At 28.2% G+C, this 16,628-nt stretch overlaps 1 protein-coding gene across 2 annotated transcripts in view; it reads right to left on the bottom strand.

The window, feature by feature from the left end:
• LOC100205089 (ubiquitin-protein ligase E3A) overlaps positions 1-16,628 on the bottom strand; it is a 60,697-nt gene that overhangs the window by 4,027 nt on the left and 40,042 nt on the right. For both annotated transcript variants that reach the window (XM_065813259.1, XM_065813260.1), the window contains exons 6-7: positions 4,420-4,625; positions 4,131-4,295 (exon numbers count right to left, since the gene is read on the bottom strand). In XM_065813259.1, coding sequence (XP_065669331.1) covers positions 4,131-4,295; positions 4,420-4,625 — 371 coding nt within the window. The remainder of the gene's footprint in view (positions 1-4,130; positions 4,296-4,419; positions 4,626-16,628) is intronic.

Here is a 16,628-nt window from a genome sequence, read left to right as displayed (position 1 = left end):
GCATATAAATTTTACAATTTTTTCTTCATAATATATCTGGAGTATTATTCTCTTAGGTTAAAAATGATAAGTGGGAAATGTACCGACAGTGAATTACTTACAAAGGTATAGGTTTTTGATACCATCTCGAAGTATATGTAAATATTACTGAACAAACGTTTTTTGATACAATGTAGTGTTAGCAGTATTAGTTTTATATAATAATCTGTCAGGGTTTCTGCCTGTGGTTTGAGATTTATTTCAGGGTTTCTGCCTGTGGTTTGAGATTTATTTCAGGGTTTCTGCCTGTGGTTTGAGATTATTGCATGTGTTGGGTTAGATTTTCTTAAGTAATTTTATATTTTTTTATCAATAAGCTCTTCGATATTGTGACAGATATTGAATTGGTGTGATTTTATGGTATTGATCTCAATAACTTTGTGTGATTGTTAGTGGAATAGTTGTAGCTCTTTTTTCCTGCAATACTGCAAGACAAGAGTATAGGGGCATTGTACAGAATGTGAGATATAAATTTGGAGTAGATTTAATTGAGTGTGGCCAATTTTTTCAAGAGGCTTTAGTAAGTAGGGTAATGACTTAATAGTATTATGAACTTTTATCCCTTGATCATCCCAGTTAAGATTTTTGTTTATTAGGATTCCTAGGTACTTGTAGCAATTAACTGATTCGAGTTTAGAGTTTAAAAAAATTGGCAAAGGAATTGCAACTTGATTAGGGTGATGATTCTCTATTGATAATGTTTTACACTTTAAATAATTGAGTTTAATGCCATTAACAGTAGCCCAGTTCGCATGCCATGATGTAAGTTAATATATCATCTGCATATTTTTGTAGGTTTGTCTCAGGTGGTAAAAAATCATTCATGTATGAATAATATAAATAAAATAGGTCCAAGAACGCTACCTTGAACGATACGCTACCTTGAATGACTCCAGCTTTGATACATTTCCATTCGGTTACATGCTCAATCGTTTTTACTCTTTGACGACGGTTGTGTAGGTAGCTAGCAATCCATGATGTAAGCCAGCTAGGAAACAAGTTTTGAAGTTTTAAGAGCAATTTGTTGTGATCAACCATATCAAAAGTTTTAGAGAAATCAAAAAAGATGGCGAATATTGACAATTTATTGTCTTTTGCGTAGCTAAAGTCTTCTATTACTTGAATTATAGCATTCATTGTGCTATGTCCAAGGAGGAACCCAAATTGTTTATTTGTGGTCCAGATATACTTCGTATGATTAAAAATAAATATAGACAAGATACATTCAAAAATTTTAAACAGAGCAGATGTGATAGCTATTGGCCGATAATCTTCCATAAAAAGTGAGTTCGTTATTTTATGTGTAGGTATTAATGGAGTTAATTTCCATTGATCTGGCATATGATTGCATTCAATTAGTCAATTAAATAGTATACAGAGTAATGCAGATATTTCAAAACAGGATGATTTTAACAGAATTAGAGACAGATTATCATTATTATTAATATTTGTCTATCAAGGTAATGTAAAATGAAATAAGTTTATAGGTATAAACTTTACAAATAGGACTAAAATAATAAATTTTTTGGTGTTTTTTAAATATTTTAATTGATAAGTATTTACTCTATAATATTTACAAATATATTGTTTGCAAGGACTTATAATTTATTTATTTATAAACATGTTGTTTGCAAAGTTTTATAATTTACTTATTTATAAATTATAATTTTATATTTATATATATATATATATATATATATATAAATATATATATATATATATATATATATATATATATATATATATATATATATATATATATATATATATACATAATAAATATTTATATAAATTTATATAATTAATATTTATAATTTACTTATTTATAAATTTTATAAGCTGTAAGTTTTATAAAATGAAAATTTTAAGTAAAGTTATTCTTATATATTGCTTGATCTTTATGTATTAACTTGTTTTAAAATATTATTGAGAAGAATTAGTACTTAAAAAGTAAAGAATTAAAATATTCAAGCAAAATATTAACCCTTATAAAAGTAAAACATTTTAGAGTTTAAAACCCAGGTATGGAATAAAATACTTACTTTACAAGTTTATGTTTTGCAGGAAACAAATTAGCACCTCCCATTTTTGAGATTGACTGAAGATGAATTTTTTAGTGGAAATTTGAATATGAAATATGTATCCATTTATCTTTTACCAAAAGACAAAGATAAACAACTGCAATTCCAAGAGATAATATTGTTTCAAAATAAACTTTGGTACAAGGGGGGTCCAAAAGTTTGTGGAATGGAAGGGATGGAGTGGGGATAGGGGTGGTCGCTATATGTCATTCTAATTAGTGATTCATCATTAGTATAAAAACTTGTTTCAGCTCTGACACATCAATCGTTTACAAACACTCGCCTGCTAAACAAGTCAATCTGGAAGAATACTGAAATTATGAAGAAAATTGAAAACTGTGCTGTGATAAAATTCCTTACCAAGCAAGGAAAGAACACTCAGACCATTTTGAATGAAATAGAAACCGTTTTATGAGAAACAGTGACCTAGTAAATCAACGATTTACAAGTGACACAATCTTTTTAAACGAGGTCGGGAGTTGATTAAAGATGACCTCTGCTCAGAAAATCCAGTTGAGGTCACCACATAAGACATCATTGAAAAAGTGGAAAAAATTGTACTGGAGGATACCTGTTTAAAGAAAAAGCAGTTATCTGAATTAGTTGGAGTATCAGATAACACACCTAGGTATGACAAAAGTCAATGCAAGATGGGTACCCAGAAGGCTCACGCCTTTTAAGAAACAGCAGCTCGTTGATGCAGCAAAACAATTTTTGGAGTTGTGTGGAAACGAACCTGCACATATTTTGGAGCAGATTGTTACTGGAGATAAAACATGAATTCATCACTTTGAACCTGAGTCCAAACAAGAGTCGGTACAATGGCATAAATAGGGGCAACACCGCTAAAGAAATTTAGAGTGCCAAAGTTGGCTGGAAAGTTGATTGCTTTTTTTTGGAATTGAGGAGATATTACTCATTGACTACAAAGAAAAGGGAAGGAGCATAACTGGAGAATACTATGTAATGATATTAGAAAAATTAAAGAAGGCCATCAAGGAAAGAGTTTGAGGAAAATTGACCAAGGATGTGTTGCTCTTGCAAGTCAATGTGCTGGTTCACAAGAGCAGAGTTCACACAGATGGCTTCAAATCACTAGTGCACCCACCCTAGAGTCCAGATCTGGCCACAAGTGATTTTTATTTGTTCCCCAATTTGAAAAAAGACTTAAAGGGAAGGAAATTTTCCAATGACAATGAAGTCAAGGAGACAATTTTGACTCATTTTGAAGCAAAAGATAAAAAATACTTTTATGACGGCAGAGAAAAATTCATGGATCTAATAAGTATATTTAGCTTAAGGGAGATTTATTGAAAAGGAAAAATAAATTTATTGTTTCATTTTATTTAAAACTCTTTTAAATAAAATGAAACAATAAATCCCCCCCATTTTTATCCCCCCCCCCCCCAATTTTATCCCCTAAAGCAGATGCAATATTTCACACATTAGGAGATTTAATAGACATTTAACTTTAGTTTTGATCAATTCATTATTCTGGGTGATTTTTGAATTGATTTTTTAGAGTAAGTCTTTGGTTAACTAAGGCAGGGTGGTACTTTCTTTCTGCTCAACAAACTGTTAAGAAAATGCATATTTACGATGTTTTATTACTACTGAGATATGACTTTTCTTAATGCTCAGAGCATCATTCTTGTAATGGATATATTCAATAACTAACTGAAGAAGAGAGTGAGACTTTTGACATACTGAATGACTTTAAAAAGTCTATGAAACAAGGCAGCACAATGGGTGTGTAAAACCTGCACAAAAAGTATTAAAGCTCCAATTATAATAATGAAAAAAAATAAATTATTTTTTCTAATTGAGCAGTAAATAATATGAAGCATTTATTTTGTGATTTTCTTGCCATAAAAAGTGTTTTTGCTCTCTAGTCTATTAGTTGTGCAATTGGAAGATTGTAAAGATTGCCTTGACCATATAAAAACTAATTTAAAACATAATGAAGATATTAAAAAAAAAAACAAGTAATAAAAACAAATGATTCAATACTTCTCTGTTCTGATTTGTTACTTCTATATCTTTGCCACCTTCAATAAGCTCATGTGAAACAGTTGAACCAAACATGTCGCTATAACTTATTTGAAATGATGCCATAATATCTTCTTTGATATTTCCATTGTAAGAAAGAAGTTGATTCAAACTGAAGAAAATTTCCTTAAACAATTGTTTTCAAAAATTAATTTTATCTTTTGTAAAATACAATTTTCTTACATTTATTTGAACATAAATAAAATCAAAGTAATAATAAGTTATTATAATTATTAAAATAAAAACATACAGGGTGAGACGAACTTAAATCTTCAAACTTTCCTGAATAACCTAAGAGTTTTCTATATAAAACTGCTGGAAAACGAACATCAAGTATAATACTATTGTATATTGCAATCCCAAATAACACACCAATTAGCATAAACTGACTAGCAGCTTCAAAGGAAGTAGGATGAAACCAATAGGTGCGAGTTGTTTCATTCAATGTGAACATTCCTTTATAAAATATATTAGGTTATTTTCATTAACTCATGAATCTTTATTTATATTCTTTCAAATTTACCAAGATACACATTTTGGTCTACAACTTTTATTTCAAATCATGAAAGTTGTAATTAAGAACATGTAATTGAGATAAACTTATGAATTATTTATTCAAGTATTTTCAGTTTTATTCAGTATTGCCCTCTTCAATTTCTGGCATGTCTGTATTTTTTTACAAAAAAGGATAAAACTTGTTTCATCCAACCAGATCTAACAACCATTTTTAATGTTTTTTGATGCACCTAATAGACTCAGCTTCACTTTAATAAATGTTCCTTGTAGAAGGTTTCTTGTCTACTTTTTTAACATAATATATTTTCCCACATAATAAAAGCTTTAATAACGCAATCAACTTTGCTTTAATAAACTGTTCATTGTAGATTTTTTGTGCTCTTTTTTTAAGAAAAAAAATTTTGCAATTTGCATTTGCAATAGTTGTCATTGGTGGCAGTTATATTAAACATTTTATTTTAATTTTAACAGCTGCCAATGTCTATAACTTATTTTGATCTTCTGTTAACAAATGTTATGTCACAAATAGGTCAATTTGATGACCTGTGTTTGGTTTAAAATCATATTTTCCAATAAAACTTGAATTCCAGGTACAAAACTTATAAGCTATATTTTACACTTAAAGTTTGTTTCATTTCAAATTGCTTAGATGCACACCAAAAAGAAGAATCTTTTCCAGCACTGAATGTAAACAAATTTGGTAAAATAAATGTTAATACAAACAAAACTTAATGATTTTCAGTAAATTATGTATCAGCATATAAAACAATAAACTTTAAATCCATAATTATTGTTAGTGCATATAAAAAACTCAATTTAATATTAACAAATGAAAATTCATATCCATGAATTCCTTTCTTATAATAAACAATAAGCTTATTAGAAGCCATAATATAAGATAATATTATGCATTCATAATTATGATTCATAAATTTTAAATTAAACCTTACTATTTTTTACTTTTTATTTTACTTAACTCCCAAAGGCCAAAAAAGCCACTACTATCAAGAAGGCCACTGACATCAAGAAGGCCACCACTGTCAAGAAAGTCACAGACATCAAGAAGATCACTACTGTAAGTAGGCCACTACTGTCAAGAAGGCCACTGAAGTCAAGAATGGCACTACCATTTTAGGCCACTGATGTCAAGAGAGCCACTACTGTCAAGCAGCCCACTACTGTCAAGAAGGCCACTGATGTCAAGTAGCTTTTTTTTTCTTACTTCTTTTTTAATTTCATAATTTTTTGAATTATTGTTGTCAAGTCATCATTTTTTTGTCAATTGTATACTAAGATTTCTTATTTACATGTTATGTTTCTCAATTGCACATTAAGATTATTTAATTACAACTTTTATGTTCTCAATTGCACATTAAGATTATTTAATTACAACTTTTATGTTCTCAATTGAAAAGATGTAGTTAAATAAAAAATAGAAAAACATTTTTTTTTTGTTTTAAACATTTAAGTTATTAACACTGTAATAAAATATTGACAACATAAATTAAAATATTGTCAACATAAACTTAAATAACAATAACATTAACTGAAAAACTAAGCAAACAATAACTAAACAGAAGAAAAACAATGCAAGTTTTTTCAAAGATTTTATAAGTAAAAAACAACTTTTTGGGGAAAAAATAAAACAAGAACATCATGGCTTTCTGTAATTACAAGCCTTTATACTGCACATAGCCTTTATACCACACATAGCTGGTTATACCTCTTATAGCCTTTATACCGCACATAGCTGTTTAAATGAAAGCAAGTTTGTTTACATTTTAAACTATCTACCTAAAAGGAGATTTACAAACAAGTTACATAACACAACTTATGAAAAATAGGGGGGAAGATAAGGTTAGTTTAAGTCTAACTAAAATTAGCCGACTAACTTTTTAGTCTGACTGAATTTACTTGACTAACATTTTAGTCTACCTAAAACTAATTTTTTAGTTAACTAAAATTAGTTAAGTAAAAAATTAGTTTTAAAAATTAGTTAACTTTTTAGTCAAACTACAACTAATCAATTAATTTTTTTTTAATTTTTTGTTTTTAGGTGCCTTAAGAAGACCTAACAGTCTTGTTACAGAGCATTTTATTAAATAGCTGCCACCGCTTTATAAAGTAGAAAAATTTTTATGACTTTTCAATTACTTTTTGATATACTTGCTCGCTTTTTGTTAAAGAAAAGTTATTATTCATACATTTTCAGAATAATTAAATACTTGATAATTTATTTCAGAATAATTAATAATACAATTGACACAATGTGACACAACGGTTATATAATATATATAAAAATGATGGTGCAAAATATAATATATATAAAAATGGCATAACCCCTTAAAAAGGATGCCATAAAACCTAGACCTAATTTAAAAAAAAAACTTTTTTTGACTTATTCTGTTTTTTATGAACTTCTTTTTGACGATTGGCTTTTTTTTAGTCGGATAAGGGGTCATCCATAAATTACGTTTAGGGGAAGGGGGGGGGGGGGGATTAGTGGTTTTGTGACAACCCAAACCCAACTTGTTACTAAAGAATTACGATGTTGTGATATAGAGGGAGGGAGGGGGAGAGAGGGTCAAAAACGGCCAAAAATTGCATAATGTATGGACAACCGCTAAGCGTTAATATAAGACATTACGACAAATTTAAAAGGCCATTTTTATCCATCTTTTGACACAGACATTGAAAGTATGATAAACAAATGAAAGTTGCAGCAGAATTCAGTGATGTTTGAAATTGTTGTCACATTTCTGAAAAATAAAATAAAAAATAGAGTAAAAGCAGGTTTAACTATTTTTTTTTTTGATTTGAAAAAAAATTTTAATTCTTTTTTTTTTAAGTTGTAGAGAACTTTGAGGTGTATTTGAATATATAAAAGTCAAATAGCTTTTTTAATGAGTTCCTAAAGAAACTTTATTAAATTGGAAAAAAAACTATATCATTCTACCCTCATCTTTGGGGAGTATGAAATATGCATATTAATGGGTATGTAAAAGAATACTTAATTAAAAAATATTAATAACAACGAATGATAGCAATTCAAAAACAACCAATAATAACAATTAAAAAACCACCAATTAGTAAAGAAAATAGTTAGTTTAGATTTAAAAGACAGTGGCTGAGATGGTGTAATAGCAGTGCTGGTGGTGCTGACACTGGCATAGATTCTGGTGGTTGAGATGACAAAAGCTCAGATTGAGATAAAAGTGTTTCAAATGTATTAGCAATTTGTAATTTAGATTAATTGATTTTCATGATGTTGACCGAAAATGAATGAGTATTTTGAAATCCAGTAACAACTTGCATGTAAAAACTACACCAAAGCTAAAAAGTTTTGGTCGCAGTTAACTAAAACATTCTTTTGACAAACTGCTGAACTTTGACTCTGCATAAAACTCCTGAAGTATTTTGACTTTTGAAAAAGAAACTTTTTTGACGTGGCAATAAACACGCACATCTAGTGGCTGCAGAACACGTGACAAATGACCTGGCAAGCAAATTAACAAGATATTGTTTTCGATACAAATGAGTACAACTCGAAAAGTTAAGTCATGTCATGTGGTCATGGTCATGTGTCAAGTATCTATGACTAAAATACAAGTTCCACTTATTTATTTAACAAATTGACAAAACTATTTACCTAGACTTTTTTTATGGCGGAAACGTACAGGCTAGTAAGCCACTGCACAAATCGCTTACCTTTCATCCATCCAGATGGATCCATATTTACCTAATTTTTGTACAGAAGTTTTTTGATTTAAAAATAATGTATAGCGCAAGACATGTTTGAACCACTGCCAATTGTTTCACCTATATTGTTAACACGCCTATAAAAAGTTGCTACTGATAAACTGAATGATTAAGCAGCTTTGTTGCCTGAAAAGTTTTCTACTCTTTATTATTGCCAATGCAAGTGCGACTTGAACTTTGTTGTATGTGTTTTTATTTTGTTTTGTTTTTCATGGAATTTTTTTCAAGGCATATTTTATATTAGAATAGATTTAATAAAGATCAACTTAAAAGTTAAAGAAAAATTTATAAAAATTCATTGGTCAGTTTAGACATAATTATTTAATAAAAGCCCTACTTACCAAGCGAATAAATGTCGTATATCATTCAATCTTTAACCGTATCCATTTTTAACTCATAACTTTTTACAAGAAATAGCAAATTTAATTTTGAAAAAAGGAATATAGATTGTCATATCTATTTCATTTTATCCTCTATTTCATTCTACCCACTTTTACTCTATTTTCTAAAGATAACTTCATAAAAATACACATTTTTCTGTGTAAAAAAAATTCTAAAAAGCTATGAAATGACGTCTTTTTCTGACAAACCTTCCTCCCCAGTGTCCCTTTTATTTTGACCCCTTTTTTCCCCTTTTTGCCTAATGCCCTTTATAGATGACTCCTTCTGCAACTTTACATACAGTTTTTGCCATAATTAAATTGTCATTATTAAAATAACACATCATTTTAACGATGTATTGTTTCCTTATCTTTTATAGCGGTGACTTATGGTAATCAAACAGCAAGGAAATTGCATGTGTATGCATTTTTGATGTTAAAATAATTAATTTAAAAAATTACATTTTTACAAAAAAAATTTTCCTGATAAATTTTTTGAATTGTTCATAGCACTGGCCCCAGGTTAAATTATGTTTCTAATAAAAAAAAAAATTCTGTTAATATTACACACCGCTCAGAAGATCTGTTAGACTTAGTAAAAGTTGCATAACTAGCCCCACCCTATTCTTCGTTGAATATAATATAAAGATCTAAAAAATAAAATGATGTAATTTGTTTTTTAAAATAACTGTTTATTCAAGATGGAACTAGCTTCATTGTTTATAACACAAAGTGTTAACACTACATTTAAGAATATTTATTTAAGAACAAAATAAATTAAAAACTAATTATCACAAGAAGATACTATTACATTTAATAAATTTTAAACTAAATTAGAAAACTCCAAATTTTCGTACAAAAATACTAACATTTGAAAACATTCAGTTGTTATTCGGTTTTGCTTTGCATACAAATTATTTAATGCGTCAGAAAAAAGGCGCTCACTTGGTGCACTGGTAGCAGGTGGACATAAAATCATTGTTGAAATGCAATACAAAATTGGAAACATATGCTAATTTTGATGCCAAAAGTGTAAAACATTTTGTTCACGCACTGACAATTTTATATAATCACTGATTTCTTTTTTTAAATCTAAACTTAATTTTTATCACTATCATTTGTAGAATCATTATCTTCATCATCAAATGATAACTTAAATTTTTTTGATTTGATTGTCACCTATTTTTTTTATTTTGTTCACACATTTAAAATTTTTAAATGTATGAACGAAAATTCCTTCACACATTTAAAAATTTTTTCTTCTCATACTTTTCAAAGAATTTAAAACTTTTATAATTTGGATCCAAAAAGTGGCAAACATTAAAAACTAATTACTCTCTAATTCATATGAATCTTTGTCAGTTAGTAATGATTCTAACAAATGGAATTTTAATAGCACAGTTAAAAGAGTGGTTTAGCTTTTTTTTTATTTAGTTGCTTTTCAAGGTACTTTATACTTGGAATAATAAAAGAGCATAAAAAGAGAATAAAAGTATTGCCCAATAGTAAAACACTTACTTGATTGAGGCTTACTAATGCATTTATCATTTCTTTTAAGTTAACAATTTCATCTTCATTGATCAAATATTTTCTCACATCTTTGTATTGTTGTTCCAAATTAAAGATATCTTTTATGTAGGAGTGAAGTTTAAGCATTCTTTCTGCCATGAGAAACGTGGAGTGTCAACTAGTTTTCATATCTTGAATCAAATGAAGGATTTTTTTCAACTCTTATCTACTTTTTTTCATTTTATCATATATTTAGCAAAGCCTTTTTTAAACCATGTTGCACTTGACTTTCTTCTAATAAATCATTAAGTTGAGTAGAATGATTTAAAGATGTAATATTTTTTCTGCACTTGGTTAATGTTTTTGCAATTAAAAAGAATTTAGACAAACTATCATTTTCACCTTCTCCAACTAAATCTATGACATGTTTTACTTTAAAACATGCCCCATGCAACTTATTAGTTGAATGTTTAAATTAACTTTAAAGATTTTATACAGTTGAGTACCTTACTGGCATTGTCAGATACTACACTCATTATTTTATCATATACTTTAAATTTTTCTAGGATTTTTAGCAAAGCCTTTTTTAAATTATCTGCATGATGAGCATTTAAAAGAGTACTTTGTACTTTGGCACTTTGTACTTTGGATTTAAGCAAAAAACGAATTCTTTAAAGGCATTACTTTCTACCAACATAAATGGAAGACAACAGGCAATAATGAATATTAAAAGACTTTTATCAATCTTAATGCTATTTTCTTTTGACAAGCCACTCATGTTTTGATGATGGTAATCTAGTATTTGTTTTACTGGAGTACCTTTTTGATCTGTTAGGGTCATTTCGGATAAAGCGAGCCATCGGATAAAGCGAGCCGGTCGCCTAAATATTGCAATTTTACGAAACCAAATTATGCTTTCGATTTATAACAATTTATTTAATATTAGTTATTCATTTTAAAGTCTAATAAATATTTTAAAAACAGTTGCTAAGCAATTATTTTCGCGGTGGTATAATTATAATCATTCGAGTAGTAACAAAACGTTTTTTCGCTTTAAGACCTTATATTTTGTTTAGCTTCAATTAAGAAAAGTGAGTATTTCATATTTGACACTATTTATAGTAAATATGATTGTAATATTAGTAATATGAGAAACTATTTCAAAAAATACAGTGTTGATATGTATTTGAGCGATGATAAAGTTTTTTAATCGAATTTTCAACATGGCACGGTTTTGCATAACTGTTAGATAAACCGAGCCAAGGGCATTCAGGTAAACCGAGCCATTGGCTCCCTTTTCCAAAAATTGCAATAATAAATAAATGTAAAAAATATTATAAATTTTTTTGCTTTTTGACCCACATGAATTGTTAATTTATTGGAATTTTTTATGATATTTTTACAGAATGGTACGTTATCAACCGATCACGGCCCGAAGAAGCCAAAAATCTCAAGGAAAACAAAAATTGTCCGAGCAGCTAATAAAGATAATATTAATGCATCTAATTCTAATACTCGCCTAGATAAGCAGCATGAGCAACATGTCAATACTGATATTGCTGGTAGTACTTGTTTACCTACCACTGATGAAAATGCAATTGTGTCAATTGAACAAGCCGACCTCGATGTGTCTTTCGAAAACTTGATGCCAGTGCCACACAGAGATCGACCACAAAGCAGTCGGCCACGTAAGAAACCACCATCTTATGAATTGACATCAGAAGAAAATGTAGCATTTATTCAAGAAAGAACCAAACCAATAACAAAAAAAGCAGCTAAAGAGAAAGAGACCAGCAAAGAAAAGAAACAGAAGAAAACTGTTAAACAGAAGGTTATAAAGAAAAAGAAAGAATCCAAAAAAGAAAAGAAACAAAAAGAAGAGGACATTTGCAAATATTGTGGGTTTGCATATGGTGAAGCAACTGATCCTCTCATTGATGATGAATGGATTGAGTGTGACGCGTGCCGTGATTGGTTACATGAGAGCTGTATCGAAATAACAGTGCTTGGACAACTATGTGCTGATTGTGTTCAAACAACAACTAAGTAAATTAACTCTAGTTAAGACTTGATATTTTGCATTTTGTACTGCATCATTTATCTGCAGCTTTAGCAGTACTATTTTTATTAGACTAGTCGCTGACATTTTTATATTGCTTTTGTTCTTTAAATTTTTTGCATTGTATGCATTTGAGGTTAATGTTTGCAAACATTTAATACCAGTTTACTATATCGTAGGTAATAAAGTTAATATTAATATAGTAAATATTATTTGTAATAATACTTCCAATTTTGTAAATTTTTGTCTGAAATAAAAGCTAAATGGCTCACTTTAGAATAATCATATAAGCTATTGGCTCGCTTTACCAATAATGGTGGCTCACTTTATAAATTTGTTAATATAAAGCGAGCCTTTCCTATGTATCATATATAGTTTACTTGGCTCACTTTATATTAGTGTGGCTCACTTTACATTATATCATAGTTTAGGTATCTGTTATAGAGTTTTCTAGTACAAGAAGTATTAAGATATCTCACATAGTTATTAATACACACTGATTTTAGTTTTATTGGCTAGCTTTATCCGAAATGACCCTACTACATTTGTTCTACATTTGTTGCATAACCATTTTTATTTTTCCTGTTCAAATGAGTTTCGTTTGTAGTTTGTTAGTTGCTTCTTTAATGGACTGTGTATCAATTTCAATTTCTTTTTGATATCAGATTGAAGTAGTGTGTTGAATAGGAGAAAATGCATTACTGTTTGAATAATTTAATAATTCAATTTCTTATAATAAGTTTATAAATATTGTTTTAGAAGAACTCATTATCTAGTATAAAGTAAGAAACTATTTACTATTATCTAGTATAAAGCATTATCTAGCATTATCTATTATAAAGCATTATCTAAATAAACCATTATCTAGTATAAAGTAAGAAACCATTACTTCAAGGTTTCAATTAAGACATTCCATAAAATTTGTCGTGTTGACAAATTTAATGAACATAATAAAAATTATGACAATTAAATCAATTAGATAAATTCATTAAAATTAAATTTGTGTAATTTCAAAATATATATATAGTTTGTGACAACTAGGTAATAAAAATATTTTGCTTGTACCTAGTACTTCCCCCAATTTCTTTTTCTGAATTAAATAACTTATTTTTTAGCAGAATAGCTCAGTCAAAAACAGCTAATAATTTATACTGAATACATAATTAGTTGATATTATTTTAATTTTTGAAAGAAAAGCAAAAGTAATAGTTTCACAGGATATCTATTTAATTAAACAAAATAAATATATCAATAAACTTTAAATGTCTAATTTATAAAATCTAATTGCCGCTACTGTAAATATCTCTGATTATGAGTGCAAAACTAAATAATTTATGAACTATTACATTAAAAAATGAATGAAGGTGTTATATAAAGGAAATCTGAAAATAATTCCGCACCAAACACATTTTTTAAAAGTATGAACCATCTTCTTTTTTTATAAATTCATTTCACATAAATGTTTTTTTATAATATATAACTCACTTCAATTATAAATTGAAAACCCTTTCTCCATTAATCTGAAAAACAAACCTTAAATTTGATCTTTAGAGGCCTCCCATTAATTACATCAACAAAATAGGGGGAGAGCAGTCTGAAAATTTTTGACAATTGTTGACAATGGGGAGGAGGAGAAGCCAAGACAAGTTGACGTTAACAATGTTACTTTTTTAAACTTAAAAAAAGGAAAACTAGGCAACATTTGCAGTCTTGTGTTACACACAGTATTTTAAAAAAGCTACACATACAGAACTAAATAAGCACACACAAGATGTTTACACATAATGCTATTCTTTTTTCAAAGTTGTTGTTGGTTAGTTTTCTGTGCAAACAAAAAAGATTTATGTAAGTACATAGTCTACATTATATTACTTAAATGTTTATACCAGTGATTGGCAGCTTGCGGCTTGCGAGCCTCATGTAGTTTTTGCCATATCAAGATGCTGCTCTTTAGCTCCATGCACATATATTAATAAGGATTGACATATACACAGATTGTGACTTTGCACTGTACATAAGTTATGATAAATGTTTAACACTATCATTAATATTGATTCATTCATGGGAGAAGATGGGAGTGGGGGAGGGGTCATTGAATGTTGACATAATTTATTCAGGAGGAGGAGGAGGGGGGGGGGGGTCTCTGGACAGTTGACGAGTTGTTGACAAAGGGGAGGGGGAGGTAAAAAATTGCCAAAAAATTGTTGATGTAATTAATAGACAGCCCCCTTCCTGTAAATAACTTACAGCAATTTGTAAAGGCAAATTAATAAATACTTGGCGATCTAACCACTTCACAATTAACACATAAACAGATTTATAGAAATTATTTCTGCCTAACAGTCATATTATTATGGAGTATAGACACAATTTTTTATTATTTGCATTCCTTAAGATATTTATTTTAAAAATGGTATAAGACATTGTTATAATTAATTATAATTATATAATATAAATTAACTATATTGTATAATTAATATATTTTTAGTTAACTAAAAAATTAGCCAACTAATTTTAGTTAACTAAAAAGTTAGTCAACTAATTTTAGTTAACAAAAAAAGTTAGTCGACTAATTTTAGTTAGTTTAAAAAAATAGTAGTTAAAAATAGTTTGACTAAAAATTTAGTCTACAAGTTTTAGTTACGGTTGTTTTACATTATAGTTAGTTACAATTTTTAGTTTTGGTCACAACACTAATGAAAAATTTTGTTATATTAATATCAATTTATAAATTCGTTTAATAGTTTAAAAAAATCTGTGTACTTTTCACTGCGAGCCTTTGACATAAAAGATCAGCCAAGTGACCTTATTTTGTGAGACAAACATTAAACATTTTTGTGAGACAAACATTAAACATTTTTGTGAGACAAACATTAAACATTTTTGTGAGACAAACATTAAACATTTTTGTGAGACAAACATTAAACATTTTTGTGAGACAAACATTAAACATTTTTGTGAGACAAACATTAAACATTTTGTGAGACAAACATTAAACATTTTTGTGAGACAAACATTAAACATTTTTGTGAGACAAACATTAAACATTTTTGTGAGACAAACATTAAACATTTTTGTGAGACAAACATTAAACATTTTTGTGAGACAAACATTAAACATTTTTGTGAGACAAACATTAAACATTTTTGTGAGACAAACATTAAACATTTTTGTGAGACAAACATTAAACATTTTTGTGAGACAAACATTAAACATTTTTGTGAGACAAACATTAAACATTTTTGTGAGACAAACATTAAACATTTTTGTGAGACAAACATTAAACATTTTTGTGAGACAAACATTAAACATTTTTGTGAGACAAACATTAAACATTTTTGTGAGACAAACATTAAACCTTTTTGTGAGACAAACATTAAACATTTTTGTGAGACAAACATTAAACATTTTTGTGAGACAAACATTAAACATTTTTGTGAGACAAACATTAAACATTTTTGTGAGACAAACATTAAACATTTTTGTGAGACAAACATTAAACATTTTTGTGAGACAAACATTAAACATTTTTGTGAGACAAACATTAAACATTTTTGTGAGACAAACATTAAACATTTTGTGAGACAAACATTAAACATTTTTGTGAGACAAACATTAAACATTTTTGTGAGACAAACATTAAACATTTTTGTGAGACAAACATTAAACATTTTTGTGAGACAAACATTAAACATTTTTGTGAGACAAACATTAAACATTTTTGTGAGACAAACATTAAACATTTTTGTGAGACAAACATTAAACATTTTTGTGAGACAAACATTAAACATTTTTGTGAGACAAACATTAAACATTTTTGTGAGACAAACATTAAACATTTTTGTGAGACAAACATTAAACATTTTTGTGAGACAAACATTAAACATTTTTGTGAGACAAACATTAAACATTTTTGTGAGACAAACATTAAACATTTTTGTGAGACAAACATTAAACATTTTTGTGAGACAAACATTAAACATTTTTGTGAGACAAACATTAAACCTTTTTGTGAGACAAACATTAAACATTTTTGTGAGACAAACATTAAACATTTTTGTGAGACAAACATTAAACATTTTTGTGAGACAAACATTAAACATTTTTGTGAGACAAACATTAAACATTTTGTGAGACAAACATTAAACATTTTTGTGAGACAAACATTAAACATTTTTGTGAGACAAACATTAAACATTTTTGTGAGACAAACATTAAACATTTTTGTGAGACAAA

The sequence above is a fragment of the Hydra vulgaris genome, chromosome 12 (assembly GCF_038396675.1).
Source record: "Hydra vulgaris chromosome 12, alternate assembly HydraT2T_AEP".
NCBI lineage: Eukaryota > Metazoa > Cnidaria > Hydrozoa > Anthoathecata > Hydridae > Hydra > Hydra vulgaris.
The sequence above is the reverse complement of the archived record's forward strand: the minus strand, read 5'-3'. Positions and strand labels throughout refer to the sequence as shown.